At 37.4% G+C, this 18,055-nt stretch overlaps 1 protein-coding gene across 3 annotated transcripts; it reads left to right on the forward strand.

Annotated features, from left to right (window-relative positions):
* The first annotated feature begins 6,006 nt into the window (after window positions 1–6,006).
* Window positions 6,007–17,626, forward strand: LOC123745599 (uncharacterized). 3 transcript variants are annotated; one of them, XM_045726301.2, is made up of 6 exons: window positions 6,009–6,247; window positions 9,148–11,730; window positions 12,038–12,204; window positions 13,212–13,362; window positions 14,679–14,867; window positions 16,464–17,626. In XM_045726301.2, the coding sequence occupies exons 2-6, from the start codon at window positions 9,209–9,211 to the stop codon at window positions 16,507–16,509; spliced, it is 3,075 nt and encodes a 1,024-aa protein (XP_045582257.2). In that variant the 5' UTR covers window positions 6,009–6,247; window positions 9,148–9,208; the 3' UTR covers window positions 16,510–17,626. The 3 variants fall into 3 exon arrangements, with proteins under 3 accessions (XP_045582258.2, XP_045582259.2, XP_045582257.2); XM_045726302.2 differs by lacking the exons at window positions 13,212–13,362; window positions 14,679–14,867; window positions 16,464–17,626 and having other exon boundaries at window positions 6,007–6,247; window positions 9,148–11,750; window positions 12,038–12,201; XM_045726303.2 differs by lacking the exons at window positions 13,212–13,362; window positions 14,679–14,867; window positions 16,464–17,626 and having other exon boundaries at window positions 6,007–6,247; window positions 9,148–11,764; window positions 12,038–12,180.
* Window positions 17,627–18,055: the final 429 nt, after the last annotated feature.

Here is an 18,055-nt window from a genome sequence, read left to right on the forward strand (position 1 = left end):
TTAACCCAGTCATCTCTTACATGATTGAGAAGACTGTCAGTATTTTTTTTCTTTTATTCTGCTTAAGTACAGTATATTGTAACATGGTCTTTCTAATACACTCTTAGTAGAAGAAAGTGTATTCTCTCACTCTATGGAATTTATTTCTTAGGGCCAGTCGGCAGCTCATCTCATGCTCGTGGATGATGATTAAAATGTTGGAGCCATGCCAGAATGCAGTCTGTTCAATTTCCCCGTATTATGATCATAGCACCAGTATGGGGGGCCTCGTGGCCGAGTGGATAGTGCTCGGGGAGGGGGGGAGGGATCATAGTTCTAAGGGCCCGGGTTCGATTCCCAGCCAAGGCAGAAACAAATGAACAGAGTTTCTTTCACTCTCTGATGCACCTGTTCACCTAGCAGTAAATTGGTACCTGGGAGTTTGACAACTGCTATGGGCTACTTTCTGAGGTTGTGTGTGTGTGTGTGTATTAGAAAATATATGTAGTATACATAAGAGGAAAATAGATTGGTTAGAAAAGCGGGGTCCAGGAGATAATAGCTCGATTCTGCAGGCACAAATAGTAAATAAACATGTCAGTGTACTAGTGAACACAGTTACCTTTGACACACACGTCAGCATGGCTAGTGAACACAGTTACCTTTGACACGTCAGCATGGCTAGTGAACACAGTTACCTTTGACACGTCAGCATGGCTAGTGAACACAGTTACCTTTGACACGTCAGCATGGCTAGTGAACACAGTTACCTTTGACACGTCAGCATGGCTAGTGAACACAGTTACCCTTGACACACTCGTCAGCATGGCTAGTGAACACAGTTACCTTTGACACGTCAGCATGGCTAGTGAACACAGTTACCTTTGACACGTCAGCATGGCTAGTGAACACAGTTACCCTTGACACACTCGTCAGCATGGCTAGTGAACACAGTTACCTTTGACACACACGTCAGCATGGCTAGTGAACACAGTTACCTTTGACACACACGTCAGCATGGCTAGTGAACACAGTTACCTTTGACACACACGTCAGCATGGCTAGTGAACACAGTTACCTTTGACACACACGTCAGCATGGCTAGTGAACACAGTTATCTACAACACACTCTTGTAGTGATTGAATTTGAAAAGCAATTTATACATGTTATTTTGTACTTTTAGCTTGTCACAAAAGTAGGCTTATTAACCCAGTCATCTGTTACATAATTGAGAAGACTGTCAATTTTTTTGCTTTTATTCTGCTTAAGTACAGTACTGTATATTGTAACATGGCCTTCCTAATGCAATCTTAGTAGAAGAAAGTGTATTCTCTCACTGTAGGGAATTTATTTCTTAGGGCCAGTCGGCAGCTCATCTCATGCTCGTGGATGATGATTAAAATGTTGGAGCCATGCCAGAAGGCAATCTGCTCAATTACCCCATATTATGATCATAGCACCAGTATATATTATTATTAGATTATATACAGATTTATATATATTCTTTAAATAATGACCCAACACATTTGTAAACATAATTTATTAACATGTGTATTATACAATGACACTAGCACTTGTGACCATAGTTTTACTCTAAAATTGACTCTGTATTATACAGTAACGTAATGACTTGAAGCTTAATTTATTATTAGGACGTATGTAACCATCTTCCTTTCATATTTAACAATTGTAATGTTTGTTTATATAATATGAATAAGGGTTAACATGACTTTACCATAGCTCTCAAAAATGCCTGTTTAGTGAATTTATTGTATACAAAAAATATTTCTAATTTATTTTATTCCTCATTTAGCTGTGCAAGTGAAATCTCATGGTCTTTCAAAGGGGGGGTTACCGCTACTGATTGTTATTGAAGAGGAACCCCATATTTGTGTGTATGTGTGTAGTATATGGCTCTAATGTGTGGCTATTATGTTGAATGTTAGATGGCCTTGCTCTTTATGCTCCATTGAACGGTCACAAGCAACAGGGCCGTGACCGTGGTTCTCTTGTGTGCACGATATAACTTTACAAATATTACGATAAAATGCCACTCGGATATTCTGCCATGCTCGTTTGTTAGTGATTAATGTGTAAATTCAATATTTTCATAATTGCCTTATAATCTTGAATTAAATGTTTATTAGAAAAATTAGTCTAAAATTTAGTCAGATCATTGATGAATACATTTTAAATTATTTATTTTTTAAATTAGATAATGTAAATATAGATTGTTTTTTGACAGCTAAAAAGCACTATGTGATTGTTGGCATGTTCTGGCCCAAATGAATGTGTATTTTTTATTATTTAGCTTCAATAGATTTGTTAACTATGTAGCTTGTGAAGCAATTTGCCTAAACACTGTGAGAGGTAACCAAGGTCCATAATTCTATATCTAGTAATTCCTCCCACTATTTTTTTGGGAGGGGGGGGGGAGACAATATGTAACGAACTAAAATTGTTTATTTTTGCTTTTATATCTAATACAGTATGTCAAAATTTAAGAATTGTTTAAACTTTTAACACTGTTCTGATGATGCATTATGTCGTCCAAAATATTTGCGTCCACACCACGTTGGCGCAGTATACATCATCGACCCACCTACCCATCGCACCCATTCACTTCGGGTGTGGGATGGGCATGTGCTTAGAGCATGCTTATTATGCAGTCAGTTTGTTCTTTTCAGCATGTAATAGAAGAATCATTGTGAATATTTACTTGTAAAAAAAAAAAGACAATAAGCAAATATACATATGCAACATGCAAAATTATATTTTATTACAGTAATAACAACATTATTATGCAGTTCTTTCTAGGCTGTCCCTCAGTAGTGCCCTGGTACATTGGCTTTGGTACCACTGATGCATCTACGAAGGCACCAGGTGTTTGGATTTGTGCATTCCTACCAAACACCAGGACCAGAATCTGGTGTGCTCATGGAGGCATAGTGTTCCGAGATCAACCCAAACTTGAGTAAAATAGGCCAAAAATTATAGATGAGGCAAAGTAAACTTTTGTATCTTGATTAAAAAGATAGAAAAGTTGGAAGCAAAGGCATGGTAGTTTGCCCAGTGTCAATACACCATGCACTACTAGTACCCAAGCACACTAGGTGGCACCTCAAGTGTCAATACACCATGCACTACCAGTACTCAAGCACACTAGGTGGCACCTCAAGTGTCAATACACCATGCACTACTAGTACCCAAGCACGCTAGGTGGCACCTCAAGTGTCAATACACCATGCACTACTACCAGTACTCAAGCACACTAGGTGGCACCTCAAGTGTCAATACACCATGCACTACCAGTACCCAAGCACACTAGGTGGCACCTCAAGTCACATGGGCCCAACCTGCAATGCCTCCTCACTATCTTGCCTAGTACGTAACACACCACTACACCTCCATCAGGAGCAACACTTTTTCACACGCCAAGTTATCTTCTCTTGCCACTTTGCAAGATGATGATACTTTTTTAACAGTATATCCCAATGATCTTTTCTATCCAATGATCTGTGTAATCTCTTATTTCTCATCGCTTTCAACACTGCTCGCCTCTCCTCTTCCCACCACTCTTCCATACTATACAAGAAGCTTCGTCTGATTTCTAAGAGTCCTTGGCCTAAATCATCTCTCTTGACTGTGTTGACAACCTTTCTTCTTCCCCCTCTCTCTAAGCACCAGCAAGAACTACTTGGTCTCTCTCCTGCTACTTTACCTGGCCCTCACCGTGGCATTGATCTCATTAGTTCCTTTGAACAGTTTCACAATTCCAACTAGTTCTCTTTTTAGACTTTTCTTCCTTAAGGGGGCTCTATTCCCCGTTCTTGACAGTTTGCTTTCTAAAAATCACCACCTTCCTTGTCGCTTCCAGCTTGCCCTTGCCTCCCTGAAAGCTAACAATTATACTGTTACACTTCCTTTAAAGGCATTTTTTTTGTGTGTTTTTTGCAGGGAAATTCCTGCATGGGCCCTAAGCCTCTGGCTGGCCCACTAAGTGTTGCTTGTTTCTGTTTTACTTAGGCGGAGTGTAAGTATTTATGACTCGTATGGCTATAAGCCATACATTTTCTACATCAAAAACATGTGCTCCTTATTTTGGTACTTTTCTCTCCTGTCCACCTTTGTCACCCTCAGGAGTTCATCAAGAAATTGCACCAGCCCTCTGTAAGATGCTTAGTCTTGATGTTGATTCTGCTTTATACTAATGTTCCTCTTGATGATGATCTTTCCTTAGAAGGTAACTGAAGGCCTTCTTCATCTCCTACTTCCTATTTACGTTTTCCTCAAACTCATCAGACAGTGATGACTTTAACTCCTCTAATTTCAATGGAAAACACTTCTCTCAGTATAGTATACTTCTCTCAAAATACTTCTTGATATCACTATGAGTTCCCCTTTCTTCCCTGTTCTTGCCAGTCTCTATATGGAGTACTGTGAAACTTCTTCCTCCCACTATTGACATTCCTCAACTGCTAGGTGAACAGGGCATCAGAGTGAAAGAAACTGCCTATTTGTTTCCGTCTCCGCCGGGGATCGAACCCAGGCCCTTAGGACTACGAACCCTGAGCGTTGTCCACTCAGCCGTAAGGCTAGTTGAATGGAAATCTAATTCTCTCCTTTTCTTGTCAGGTATTGGCCAAATTGACCTGCAGTTTTATAAATATGATTCTTGAGCGTACCTTTTTAGCCGAATTTTGGCTCATTACACAAAGTATTTGGAATTTTAAATTACGACCTTTTTATACCGAAAATTATGCAGATTGGTGAAATTTTGCCCAAATTGACCTGAAGTTTTCAAAATACGATGGCTATCGGAAATATGACTCCTGAACGTTATTTTTGAGCGGAATTCAGAGTAATTGCACATATTTGGAGTTTTAAATTACGACTTTTCATACCGAAAATATGCAAATTAGTTAAAAAGGGCGAAGGGTTAAATTTTGCCCAAACTGACGCCCGCAACCTTATGTCCTTCATAAAGAAAAATTTCCGCTTAAAGCAGGACTAATTTTCACTAATTTGCATATTTTACGTTATTTTATTCATGGTTTCAAATGTTTTTTTCATGTTCTACATTCAGCACCAACATTATAGCGGGTAAATATGTCATATTTCTTCATACTTAGGTAATGCTCGGAGGCTTTGGGCAGCTTTCTGTTGCTTTGGGTAGCTTTGAGTAGCTTTGGGTAGCTTTGAGTAGCTTTGGGTAGCTTTGAGTAGCTTTGAATAGCTTTGGGTAACTTTGGGTAGCTTTGAGTAACTTTGGGTAGCTTTGAGTAACTTTGGGTAGCTTTGAATAGCTTTGGGTAACTTTGGGTAGCTTTGAGCAACTTTGGGTAGCTTTGAGCAACTTTGGGTAGCTTTAGGTAGCCTAGCAAGAACCTGTTAGGCTTTGCTGTGTCCCGCTCCTGGCTTTGTCTTCAACTCAAAAGAGTTACTCAAATTCATTGAGAATATAAATATCTTTGTTACCAAATAACTTCCCTTTCAATGTCATCATTATATGGGTATATTATAAATAGCTAGTAAACCACTTCTACAATCACTACGCTCCAATTATTTTCTAAACAACTATAGCAGGGTTGAGACGACGTAGACAGCTGTTATTAAATGAAAAAGAAAACACGTTTAAAAATAGGATAGATATAGGTACCTAGTTGCACTGTCCAATAGGCAGTATGAAGCGTATAGTTATATTGATAATGTATTCTGTAGATTTTATTAATTTATTTATTTATATACAAGAAGGTACGTTGGGTTTATTAGAGTATAGAGACGAAGTTTTACATTCTTGTAAAGCCATTAGCACGCATAGCGTTTCGGGTTATAATACCTGAAGTTATAATAGATAATGTATTACATTTTTACAAGAACGTAAGAACTCTTGTATATATATATATATATATATATATATATATATATATATATATATATATATATATATATATATATATATATATATATATATATATATATATATATATATAAATAAATACAAACCAAATGTATATAATGCGGTGGGAAGCGGGCGACCTTCAGTGGCCTGGGAGTGGCCGGCGAGGCAGGACGGTGGCGGCGGCACGCGCGCCTCTCACATGTCTCCTCTTGTGGCGGCCTGTGGAGCCTGTTAGGGCTACTGTAGAGCCTGTTAGGCCTCCTGTGATCCTGTTAAGCCTACTGTGGGTGCTCCCCTTGCCCCCCATCACCTGTTAAGCCAACGGCTCAATATTTTCCTATACAGAGACGTACATAAACCCTCTTGTGAGTGTGAATGTGCTATCTTACCTGTATTTACCTGAGGGACATCTTCCTCTATAGTTTGCTTGTATTTATTTATGCCTAAACAAAGCAAAATTTAGTAAGCAGAAGGCTAAAGTACACTTCATATATGATCAATTAACTGTGATATCCAAATTAATAACAGCTGGTGAATTACCAGAGCCACGTACAAAATATATAGCTAAAACATTTTCAAGCAGTTGGCATTCTTTCTAAAATCAGATATTATGTACCTCGCCCTGCCCTGGTAATGCTTTATATCTATATCTATAATGCTATATCTATATCTATAATGCTATATCTATATCTATAATGCTATATCTATATCTATAATGCTATATCTATATCTATAATGCTATATCTATATCTATAATGCTATATCTATATCTATAATGCTATATCTATATCTATAATGCTTTATATCTATCCTAATCTCACCTGTGATTGGAGTTGTACTTACCCCAAATCATCAACGACCTCTTCAACTCCCTCTTAACCTCTTAATTACTCCAACACAAATCACCAATTCGAAAAAGTAAACTCGAGCATCAGACAGCCCTCGACCTCCTTAAATCTTTGAATGTGTTAATGATTAAGTCACTGCAAGGCTTCTTAAGGCTTCTCAAGGCTGTAATAGAGTCCATGGGCACCACACTAGAATCAAATACGCATTTGTTATTCCGAGAGTACAACTTAATCAACGTAGAAATTTACTACAAAATCAAGGGACCCAAAATGTGGAATGACCTTCCCAGTCACGTCAAAGACTGTCCTCTCAACCGCTTTAAGAGAGACACTAACAACTACCTGATAAATTCAATGTAACCTACATTATTTCCTAAGTGTCAACCCATGCTTTGCTGTTATTGAACATTAATTACTAAATCTGTGCTATTGCTGTGTCAAAATTTAATAAATTGTATTTGCAAATAGCTTTACTCTTACTTTGTAAAATTCAACGTAATTTCCAGTCAGTTTGGCTTCAAGGTGCCAAAAGAGTGCCCCAATGATGCAATTACAGTATTATCTTACTTGATTTAATGTACATTGTCCTTGATAAAAATGAGTTCCCAATTGGCCACTTCGTTGGCCTGACAATACCTGGAGAGGGTTTCGGGAGTTCTTCTACTTCCCCAATATTAATTATTTAAATCATCATAACCTCCTACATGAATTCTTCATTATGGAATTCGAGGCCTTTCTCTGAACTACAGTATATCCGATCGTATCTCGGCAACAGACGTTCATAGTTATCAGTGACATAGCTTCCACTTTATCATTAACAATAGGAGTGCCACAAGGCAGCATCTAAGAATCTCTCCTATTTCTTATATACATCAGGGACTTGCCAATTGTCTAATGCTCTTAAACCTGTACTATTTGTGATGATACTAACTTCATTGTTTCAAACCCCCAATGCACACACTAAATAATATTGTAAATAACATGGTAAAAATTAAGTTATTAAAAAAATGTTGAATTATTAAAAAAATGTCCACTCTTTGTTGTCAACCCAACAAACTTACGCTAAATTTAGAAAAGACCTACTACATTTTATTTGGAAACAAATCAAACCAAATACACCTTCTGATACAAACAGAAATCACAATTGCGTGATGCAGCGTCTGGGATGCTCTCGGACGCAGGTTTGAATCCTCGTCACGGCCCTTGTGGATTTGTTCACCTTCTGACAGACAAAGTCAACATTAATTCTGAAAATGAGAGAAAGTTCTATTGCCTATACATAGACAAGACCTAACTATACCCATTAGGGCATAGTTGACAATTTCTCAACACTTACTGCAAAAAAAAAAAAAAGTATACGTAACTTACTGTATCTTAAACTTAAAAGTATACGTAAAAAAAGTATAACTTTATTGCAATAAAGTTATGCTAAGATTTGAACAAGGAGATGCTCAATAAAATGACAGTAAAATAAACACTGTACATGAAATGTCAGCAGAGATTGTAATGAAAAAGAGGTAAGGTTCACTAAATATCTGAACACTGACACTGATTTCCAGATAAATGGGTATGTTTTAAAGGTATACTTATACCAATTTTGCTTTATTACCTGATACTAATACTGTACTCCTATCGGTATCATGTAATAAAGGAGTCCTAAAAGACTGATACTGATTCTTAATTTTTTTCTTCAGACATTATCAAACTTTAGACACAATAATACAGTACTTCTGATCTCAGGGATTGTTAACAATTACAGAGTAAATTAACAGCACACGGTAATTGTAATAATAATTATGGCACAACTATGCTTATAATATTCACAAAATGAAACTATATTAAGTGGACTCCCCAGCAGTGATTAATAAATACAAAGAAAAAATACATAGGTCTTTTATATACTGTAGCTTCTCAGTTCTGGAGTGGTTCAGGCCAAGCTACCTTACATTCTCACCATATTGAGTTGAAACTTTAAATAGAATGTAGTATCTAAGATTCCATTAAGATACAGTAATGGTTGCATTTTGAAATTATATTTGAACACCAATAAATTTCATATCACATAATGAAAATTTTACCTTATCTGTCGAGGATGATGAAACTCTAAAGTTTCTAACATCTAAAGAGTAATTTGGGTTAGGTGTCACAAGTTAAGAGTTAAATCACTGTACAACAATCACAGCTAATTACTTGGTTCAGAATTGTGGCTGTAGTCCACAGGTCTTGAACCCCAAACCCATGAGAGTCGTGACGATGCTATAGCCATGACATGCTCACCCATGAAGCGTGTTTTGTCAAGTTTGAGATTTTTTATGTATGCATAAACTACTGCACTTTTTTTCATCTAATACAAGAACAATAGAATAATTTCCACCTCAAATGTTAATATTGTGTCCATAATGATCCTTTTTTCACAGGTGTTCCTGATGGCATCTACATGACCTGCATATCACATTAGTCATCCCATTCCCAGAAGTCATGGCAACTCAATTGCCACTAAGAATGCCAGATAAGATCTCTGAAGATGAGAAGAACAGTTTCCGACTGATCAAGATGTCGCAGTGCACAGCACGAAATGTTATGTACACTATTTTCCAATGGGGAACCATGCAGTCCCCTGGCCAGACACTTGAAGATTATCTACTGAACACAAAAGGCTTGACTAAAGTCAGATACAGAAGTATTTTTGATATCTCTCAAAGGCAGAAAATGACATCAAAGGCCATGGAAAGTACATTTGATATCACTCATTTGTTTAAGGCCATATGCCATGCATGCGATAAGATTAATTTAACAAATAGTGAAAAAATGAAGCAAAAGAATAGTTTAGAAAATTTGGTGGTTTCCATAAAAAATTTCAGGAATGAAATTAGCCATTGTATATTGGGAATAACAAAAGAAAAAATGCTGGAAGAGACCGATAAACTTTTAGACTTGCTTGAGACAGCATTAAACGTTGCAGGAGTTATTTATACTAGAGACCCAAGCGAGACGTCCAAGAAGGTCGATGAAGTGAGGGAAGACATCAAAAATATACGAGACCAAGCACTAGCACAGTCAGATATACAACAGTATGAAAATGATTTGCTAAATGAGAAACTGAAAATGAAGCTAAAGGAAGAAGGCTCAAAAGAACTAAAGAAAAGATATGAAAATTGGTCACTCATTAACCCTGTATCTTTCCTTGAAGGACAAAGAATGATCATGAAAGTCAGCACAGTGTTCACTCAGATTGAAGTTGAGACTGCTAGAGACAAGGCGAAAGGTTCTATTGTTTCTTATGAAAATATTCTTGAATTATGTAGGTATAATCCTTCAACCGAAAGCTGGAACCTAAATAATGCCCCTGAAATATTCCTCATAGAAGGACCAGCAGGGGCTGGGAAAACTACATTAGCAAAACTAATAAAATCTGAGTGGTCTTCAGGAAGTAGTTCCATCAAAGGGCTTTATAACTATGATTTGCTTCTTTACATGGAGTGCCGCAGTTTCTCTCTATCCTCATTTTCTCAGCTCTTGAATCACTTGCTTCCTGTGACAAATGCCAGATACTTCAAGGAGGGAGACCTCCAAAAATATGTAATGGACCTTAAAACATTGGTGATTGTGGATGGTCTTGATGAGCTCAATGAGTCATCAGAGAAGCTCTTCATGGACATACTAAACCAAAGATTATATAATTTTGTTGTGATATGCACATCACGTTCAGAAAAAGTGCCTTACTTTGAAATACACGTTCCTCCGGAGTACTGCATTGCACATCTGAAGATAATTGGAATTGCCGAGAACAAACGTGAAGAGTTCATACGAAAATATCACGATGAAATGCTCAGACAAAGGCTAAGTACACGAAATACAGAAGACATTATTGCATATGTAAAAAAGTCAAAGGCTTGCTTTCATAACCACTTCAGACTTCCCTTAAACTTGGTAGTTCTGGTGTGGCTCTGGGCTGATGACCCAGTACAACTAAATTTAGTAACAACTGCTAGTGAGCTATATATTGAAACACACAACTTAATGAAGAAGAAGCTCATTGAACGGTTAGCACGTAATGAATTGACATCGCGGGTAGATACTGAGGAATTACACAAGAAGGTGGAGCTTTTCTTGAGCAGCATGTATCATGAAGCACTAGTTGCCTTGAGGTGGGACTCTAACGAGAAATTTTTGCCAGAGTCTCTGACCCGAATAAGAGCCACCTGTATTGCAAACAATCTACATTTAACGGAAACACTGTCTGCCTTTCTTGTGGTGAAGATTGTACATGGTGAAGAACAAGCTAGTGTCCCTCATAAGTTTCTTCATGAGTTTTATGCATCACTTTGGATTGTGCAAAATTTGTTTGATAAGAATAAAGTAAGAGAGAATGATGCATTCTTACAAAGCCTTGCCATCTTTCTTGAAGCACAAAAAGCTGGATCTGCTGTACAACAGAATATTCTTAGTGATGCTATGCAAAGATTAGGTCAAACAATTACACCTCAGAAACCTGGTGCTATCCAGACCATTTTTAAAGATCTGCACAGTGATAATCCTACCTCACTCAGCATGTCCAAATACCGAAATGTGTTGCTGCAGGTGGCTGGTGTGTTATACACACAATATAGTGCAAAGATTGAAGAGTGTACTGGCCAAGACATTGTCCAACTGTTACATGAATCAGGACTGGGAAATACTGATGATAATGAGTGGTTTGAGCTATTTGAACTTGTAAAGAATGACTGTGTCATAATTAAGTATGCATCTAAACATATTTGTGACAGTATAACAATTACTGACTGTCGTGTAGAAGCCTCACTTAAGCTGCTTGGAGAGACCAAGCCAAAAGAAATTAGAGTTTTCATCGACAGCAATCAACGTAACATTGCACAATTTCCAGATCTTCTTGAAATGATAGCAGAATGCAGGTGCCAAGTTAATCTGTACTTCCAGTATGACTTCCAACACTCTGCAACATCAGCTTCAAATGACCAAGAATTGAAAACATTAGTTCAAAAGTACTGCACTCTGTTTGCATGTAATAGTTCACAGGTGACAGCCTTTTCAGAAATATAATTACAATACTGTTCAGTACAATGATGGCTTATTATTTTGAGCAATAAAGTGATTGTTTAACTGATAATGATAAATAGCAAAATGATAAGTACTGTATAGGTATTATGAATTGTTTTATAAATATTCTATTTGCTTTATTAGCCCTGAATGAAAGCCCCTTCATGCATGATCCTTGTTTGTTACTTTTCTTTAAAGATCACATTGAAAACAGATGTCTCATAATCTTCCATATTCATTTCATTGAAACAGGTGTAAAGTGTGGGAGTTTCTTGGGTGCTTGAGTGGAGAAGCCTTGTCCTTGCTGCCTAACACCATCACCTTCCTAAACTTAACCATTACAAGTGATAATCATGCAGCTTGTCTTATGCCTCAGCTGACTATCACTGTACCTCGACTGCCACTACTGGCGGGCCTATGTAAGTACCTGTACCCTTTAAGGTCAAAGATAATAATTATAATAATAATTCATTGTGTCGGGGGACAGGAAGCTAGGTTATACCTACAGTACATGCTTACCGAGATCCTTCCTCCCCCCCCCCCCTTCTCCTATGGTCGAATTACTGACCATGCCCAGGATGCAACCCCACAACAAACTGACTAACTCCTGGGTACCTATTTAGTGAAAGGTAAGCAGGGGCATGAGGGGAAAGGAAATGCGCCCAACCATATCTATGCCACCTGGGATTTGATCTTGGAATGCTTGATTGCGAGTCGAGAACGAACCCGAACGATAGGATAGATAGGAAGTTAGTCCTTGACTTACTAGCTATCTACTACAATGGGAATCATTAGAACTTTTATAACTAATGTTTATACTATACATATGAATCCTGGTTCCCTGTTAGCCTTCGAATATTTATGCATATTTATGCAGTGTTCTTGGGTTTAGATCCCTGTTAGTCAAGATTCCCAGATCCTTTCCTCACTATAACTTCACAGTTTTAGTGATGCTTAGCTCATATCTGGTACCTGTATTTTTTGTAAAGCTCACTTATAAACACTGTTCACTGATCAACACTGAACAGCATCTGCCAATATTCAGACCATTTTGGAAGCCTATTTAGGCTCTGTAAAATGTATGCATCTTAATTAGACTTTAATTGCCTGCTCTGTTTTAGCCTTAATGGGTAAAACTAAATATTAATTTAGTCTTGCCTATTATTTTAATATTAATTCCTTAATATTTCTGTACATTGCTCTTGCAATCATTTTTGTGTTTGATAATCAGTTTGGGAATCAATATTTATGCTTACAGTAAACTCTACAACATGAGGTTGTGTTAGTAAAGTATTTCACTTGTGACTACCCCTCTACATCTGCAAAGAACAACTGGACACATACAATACTCAAACAGCATTATTACTCTTACCCATTATTATTATTATTATTATTATTATTATTATTATTATTATTATTATTACAGGTTTTCATATCAGGTGTGGAGTGTCTGCAACGTTCCTGACCCAGGTGCCTGCTTCCTGCATGCTGCTCTGGCTCCTGCTCACGGATATAGATGACAGCAGTCTAACCAGAGCTTGTGATATAGCATCCAAACTACTCCCTATTGATTCTATGTAAGTTAATATGTAAATAACCCAACCCACTAACATGAAATGGGGGTGACAATGTCTTCATTTGTCCTCAGCTCAAGACATTGTCATTTTCAGATGTTGACAATATGGAGGCCTGGTCTAGGACCGGGCTGCAGGGACATTGGGCCCCGAAATCAAGGTCGGTATTGCAAGGTCCTAAACCCTTATTAAATCGACTGAGAAAACCCTGAACATTGAATATAATGAAGTGCCAATTTATGGAGGAGCCCTGGTGGCTCCCTGAAGCAATCTTCTGTAGATTGCTTCATACTAAAAGGTCACATCAGCCGTGGCAGTTCTGTTTGGCCTACCAAGGACCAGAGCCAGAACCTGGACCCTTCACAGAGAGCAAGTGACAATCTGCCACCTCCAGCCTCCAGAAAGCCAGCACAGGGAGAGGCGAGAACAGGGAACCAGCCATGCTGAATCTAAACAGGCCAGAGCGGCCTGCCGAAATGCGAGGCAGGCCGAATAAAATGCTGCCACTGCCTTCCGAAGGAGAGGGGTGAGCAGGCAGGATGGTGTAAGGATGGCCAGTACTTAGTTTGACACTTTGGGATTCACCAACAAGCTGGCATGACCGGAAGCACTACAGGTTGGTGTGGTGCCACCAAAATCAGAAACAGAACTGACTTGGGGAGCCGGCTGGAAACCGGGGCTCAGCTACCCGGTGGTGGAAATCAGTATGTGAGAGTTTCGAGCTCATTTCAGCGAGTCCCTTATTGCACGTGACTTGTTTGTGGTAGTTGTTTGGTGATTTTGGAGGCTTCATTTTCTGTGAATCCTCCAGTAAAGCTGTGTTGATTTTCTGGAGCTTTTTTCTGGTGAGGTGGCAGATTGTCACTTGCTCTCTGAGTGAGGCAAAGTTCTGGCTCTGGTGCCTAGTAGGCCAAACAGAACTAGCCACAGCTGATGTGACCTGTTAGTATGAAGCAATCTCAAGAAAATAGCTTCAGAGAACTAAAATGGACTCCCTTCAGAAAAGAGGAAACTCCCCCCCCCCCCATTTTTTTTTCAACTTTATATTGGTCCAGGATGGACTGAAACATTTTTACTTTCTTTTCATATAATTCGTGTGGGTTAGATTATTTGTTTTCAGTCAATAGTTATTTACAAGTAATTGTAGAATGGTTGGACTGTGCTTCATGAAGAGACTTGACCAAATTACTGTTAATAAAGATATGACAGACAAATATAGCTCTGCTCTTGCAACCACAAATAGGTGTTTAACATACACTCATCCAAACTACTGTATAATCATACACAAAAGTGTTAAACCATTCATTTACTACTTGCAGGTATATGGATATCAGGTTCCCACGAGCTCGTGTGACAGCAGCAGGATGGGGGCAGCTTCTTCAGGGTTTTAAAAAGCGTGGAGTGATTGTAGGTCACATTACGATACCAGAGGATGCCGTTTTCCACGAAGAAGAGTACCAACTGCTCAGGGACACTGCTCATGCAGAACTGCGATCTGATTTTCGGAAGTAAATATTGAGTTCATCTTTTATTGTACCTGTATTGTAAAGTGAAAATATCTCTTTTTATTTAGTGTAAGAACAATGGTAATTCTTTTCTGGTAAGCTAGAAATACTACTTGCCATAAGTTATATATAGTGTTATGATCACTAATAATAATCATGTTATGATGGTTTTTGTAAATAAAATAATACATTGATTCACATATAAAAAGATATCTATAAGTCTTCCCTTTACTTATAATATATACGGTATATAAAATATTAATTTGTTAGCCATTTTAGTACAGTATTGACCACCAGTTTACAGCCTCATTAGTAGCAATGAAATGCACATAAAATATGATTATCAGAGTATAATATTTTCATTAATTAATAATACTGTATATTATTATCATAATAATAAGGTTGTGATGAGATTTTCTTCAACAGCATATCTTATGCAGTTCAACTGCAGTTGTTAATTGTTGAGTGGCATCTATCACTCCACAGTCATCTATACATATGTTATCTCTCACTTAAGAGTTTCTTAATTATTATCCTTCAAAGTGAGAGGGGGGTTCTCGGTAGTGCAGTTGGGTATGTTGGGTTGGGTATTAATCCCTCAGCTCTCACAGCCTGGTTAGTAATCCCTTGGGTCTCCATGGCCTAGCGAGTAATCCCTTGGTTCTCCATAACCTAGCGAGTAATCCCTTGGTTCTTCATGGCCTAGTGATAATCCCTTGGTTCTTGCAGCCTGGTAGTAATCGCTTGGTTCTTGATTAAAATCCTTATACTTTCATTCCATCCACATTTAATTTAGTCTACATTTATAAATTTGTATGTAAGTTATATTATTCATATGAGCATGATATTGTGGGCATTACAGTAGTGTATATAAGAGTTGAAAATATAATTATGTTGATAAGTGTTAAGATTAAGTGTAGGTTTGTAAAGGCACTACTCAAGTAGCTCAGTGTTTTGGCTAATTTCAAACGAACAACAATGGTTTAGTTGGAAATTTAGTGCGGTGATTAAGGAGCTCGAGAGTACAGTACATTGAGTCTTAAGCTCCTACTTAAAACTAGTCATGGTCGATGGAGATGTTTGTTTTGATAAAAGCAATATATGATGAGTTATACTGGTGAGAGGTGGTTACTGTATAATGAAAATTATTTTTGTGATAGCAGCTATGATGATGGATGCTATGTGAAGTGGCAGCACAAAGGGTTTGTTTTATTATACTGTAATGGTGGTATGAGGCTTACTGTAATTCATGAATAATATAAAGAAAAAAAGAGTATGATGGGGTACTACAATGAGGAGATTAGGCTGGTTTTAACATTACATTTACATAAGTTAAATGTGTGATGTTATACCATACTTCATAGTTCTGAATCTGGGAATGTCGAAGTAGTGTTAATTGCTTGCCTGATCAGAGACCATTATATCCCTCTAGGACTGGCTTAAAGCTCCATATTAATATTGGTACAGTAAAGAGTTTTATAAATATAATAGGCACATGTATGGGGAGCATAAATGTTTAGCATTAAGATTATTTATGCAATACAGTATCTCCCTACTTTATCATGATGGATAGTAACCCCTGATATTTTCCACAACCAGGTACAGCAATGATAGGATGTGGGAACCCATGTTGCACAGCATGTAGCTCACCTCACAAGATGATCCAGGACTTGTTTGATAGTCTGGAGTAACATTTGAGCCAGATCTCGCACAGTGAGTCAGGATGCTCTCACTACAGATGACTGTACCTGGTGGTACAGGTACAGTCGTGTCGAAGCCAAGGTCATGATCGAGATGGTGGACATGATTGCCAAACCATTACCAGTGTCATTGGTTTAGCTCTGACATTTTGTACAAATGATTGATTGTAGATAGTACTTATCTTCTTTATTATATAAAGAAGATTTATTTTTGAATGAAAGGTAATTGAATTATTTTTTAATTGAAAGTACAGTATAATTTAATGTGTGTGTAACCTCAGTCTTCATGAAAGGAAGAATATGGTAGACTAATTAGCTTATTGCAATATGTGTACTGTAATAATAATAATAATAATAATAATAATTATAATGTTGTACAGTAAAGTGAAACATGTTTAATGTGACTTTGTCAAGACTGCAAGTCGATCAGAAAGTAGATAATGCATTTACACAGCACTACTCTTAACACTTTTGTAATACACAAGTTTTTAATAATTTACTTATAACATTGTGTGTTTTGTCTTAGTGTGTCTTAGTGTCTGCACATTTGGTAATGTATAGTATTGCAGGAGAAAGTGTAGACTTGCCGTTGATCTCTTCATGGTATATATCTGAAATATAGCACCTGGTGTGTAATTTTTATCTGTACAAGGTAATGCCGTCCTCATTCTGTGTTTAAGGTGATGTGACATTATACTGTATTTTTGCTCCTTTACAATAAATTTCTCAGTTGAGTTGATGCCAGGGCAAATGACCATAACTTTCATATACAGTATACAGTTTTGAGTATCAGTGGGATGAAGGTTAGTTGCAATTTTTCGGTATAATACTGTATATCATTTTATTTTAACTGTAATATTATTGAATAATATATACAGTACAGTTTTAGCAATAGAATTTAAATCTCTTATTAGATAATTATTTGCCACTGAATAACTATTTGTCAACTATATGCCCAGGGCCAGACCTTCATAATACAGTACTCTATATGTAATAATAACCTCAGTTGTTTACTGATTAATGAATTCAAGAAATAGATAAATAAAGATGCCCCCCTTTTCATTAATGTCTGTTTTAGCCTTTATTTTTATAATTTCTACTCACACTTGGAAAAAGCCATCAGCCAGGTGTAGAATCTGAGCAATGGATTCAGTAGTGAAGGGAATGGGGAAGGGAGTAGCTGGTCAACCCGCTTTATATATTGTATATCCAAAATCTTGATCGTATTCAAAATCTGATAAGGATTCTTGTGAAATTCTGAATTCTAAAACATTGCCCTGTTTTAGGCTAAAGTGTTGTTTATCTCCAGATCTTTTATACTTTTCCTACAGCAAATAATGCAATACTTGTTTGCATATTTAGATACACAAATACAGTGATAGCTCGGTACTTGATCTTAATTCGTTCCAGAAGGAACGATCTGAACGAAGAAAGGAGTGCTGATCTGTTCAAGTACCGAGTAATTTTTCCTGTAAGGATTAATGCAAATTG

Source organism: Procambarus clarkii, chromosome 71, assembly GCF_040958095.1.
Source record: "Procambarus clarkii isolate CNS0578487 chromosome 71, FALCON_Pclarkii_2.0, whole genome shotgun sequence".
Taxonomy (NCBI): Eukaryota; Metazoa; Arthropoda; class Malacostraca; order Decapoda; family Cambaridae; genus Procambarus; species Procambarus clarkii.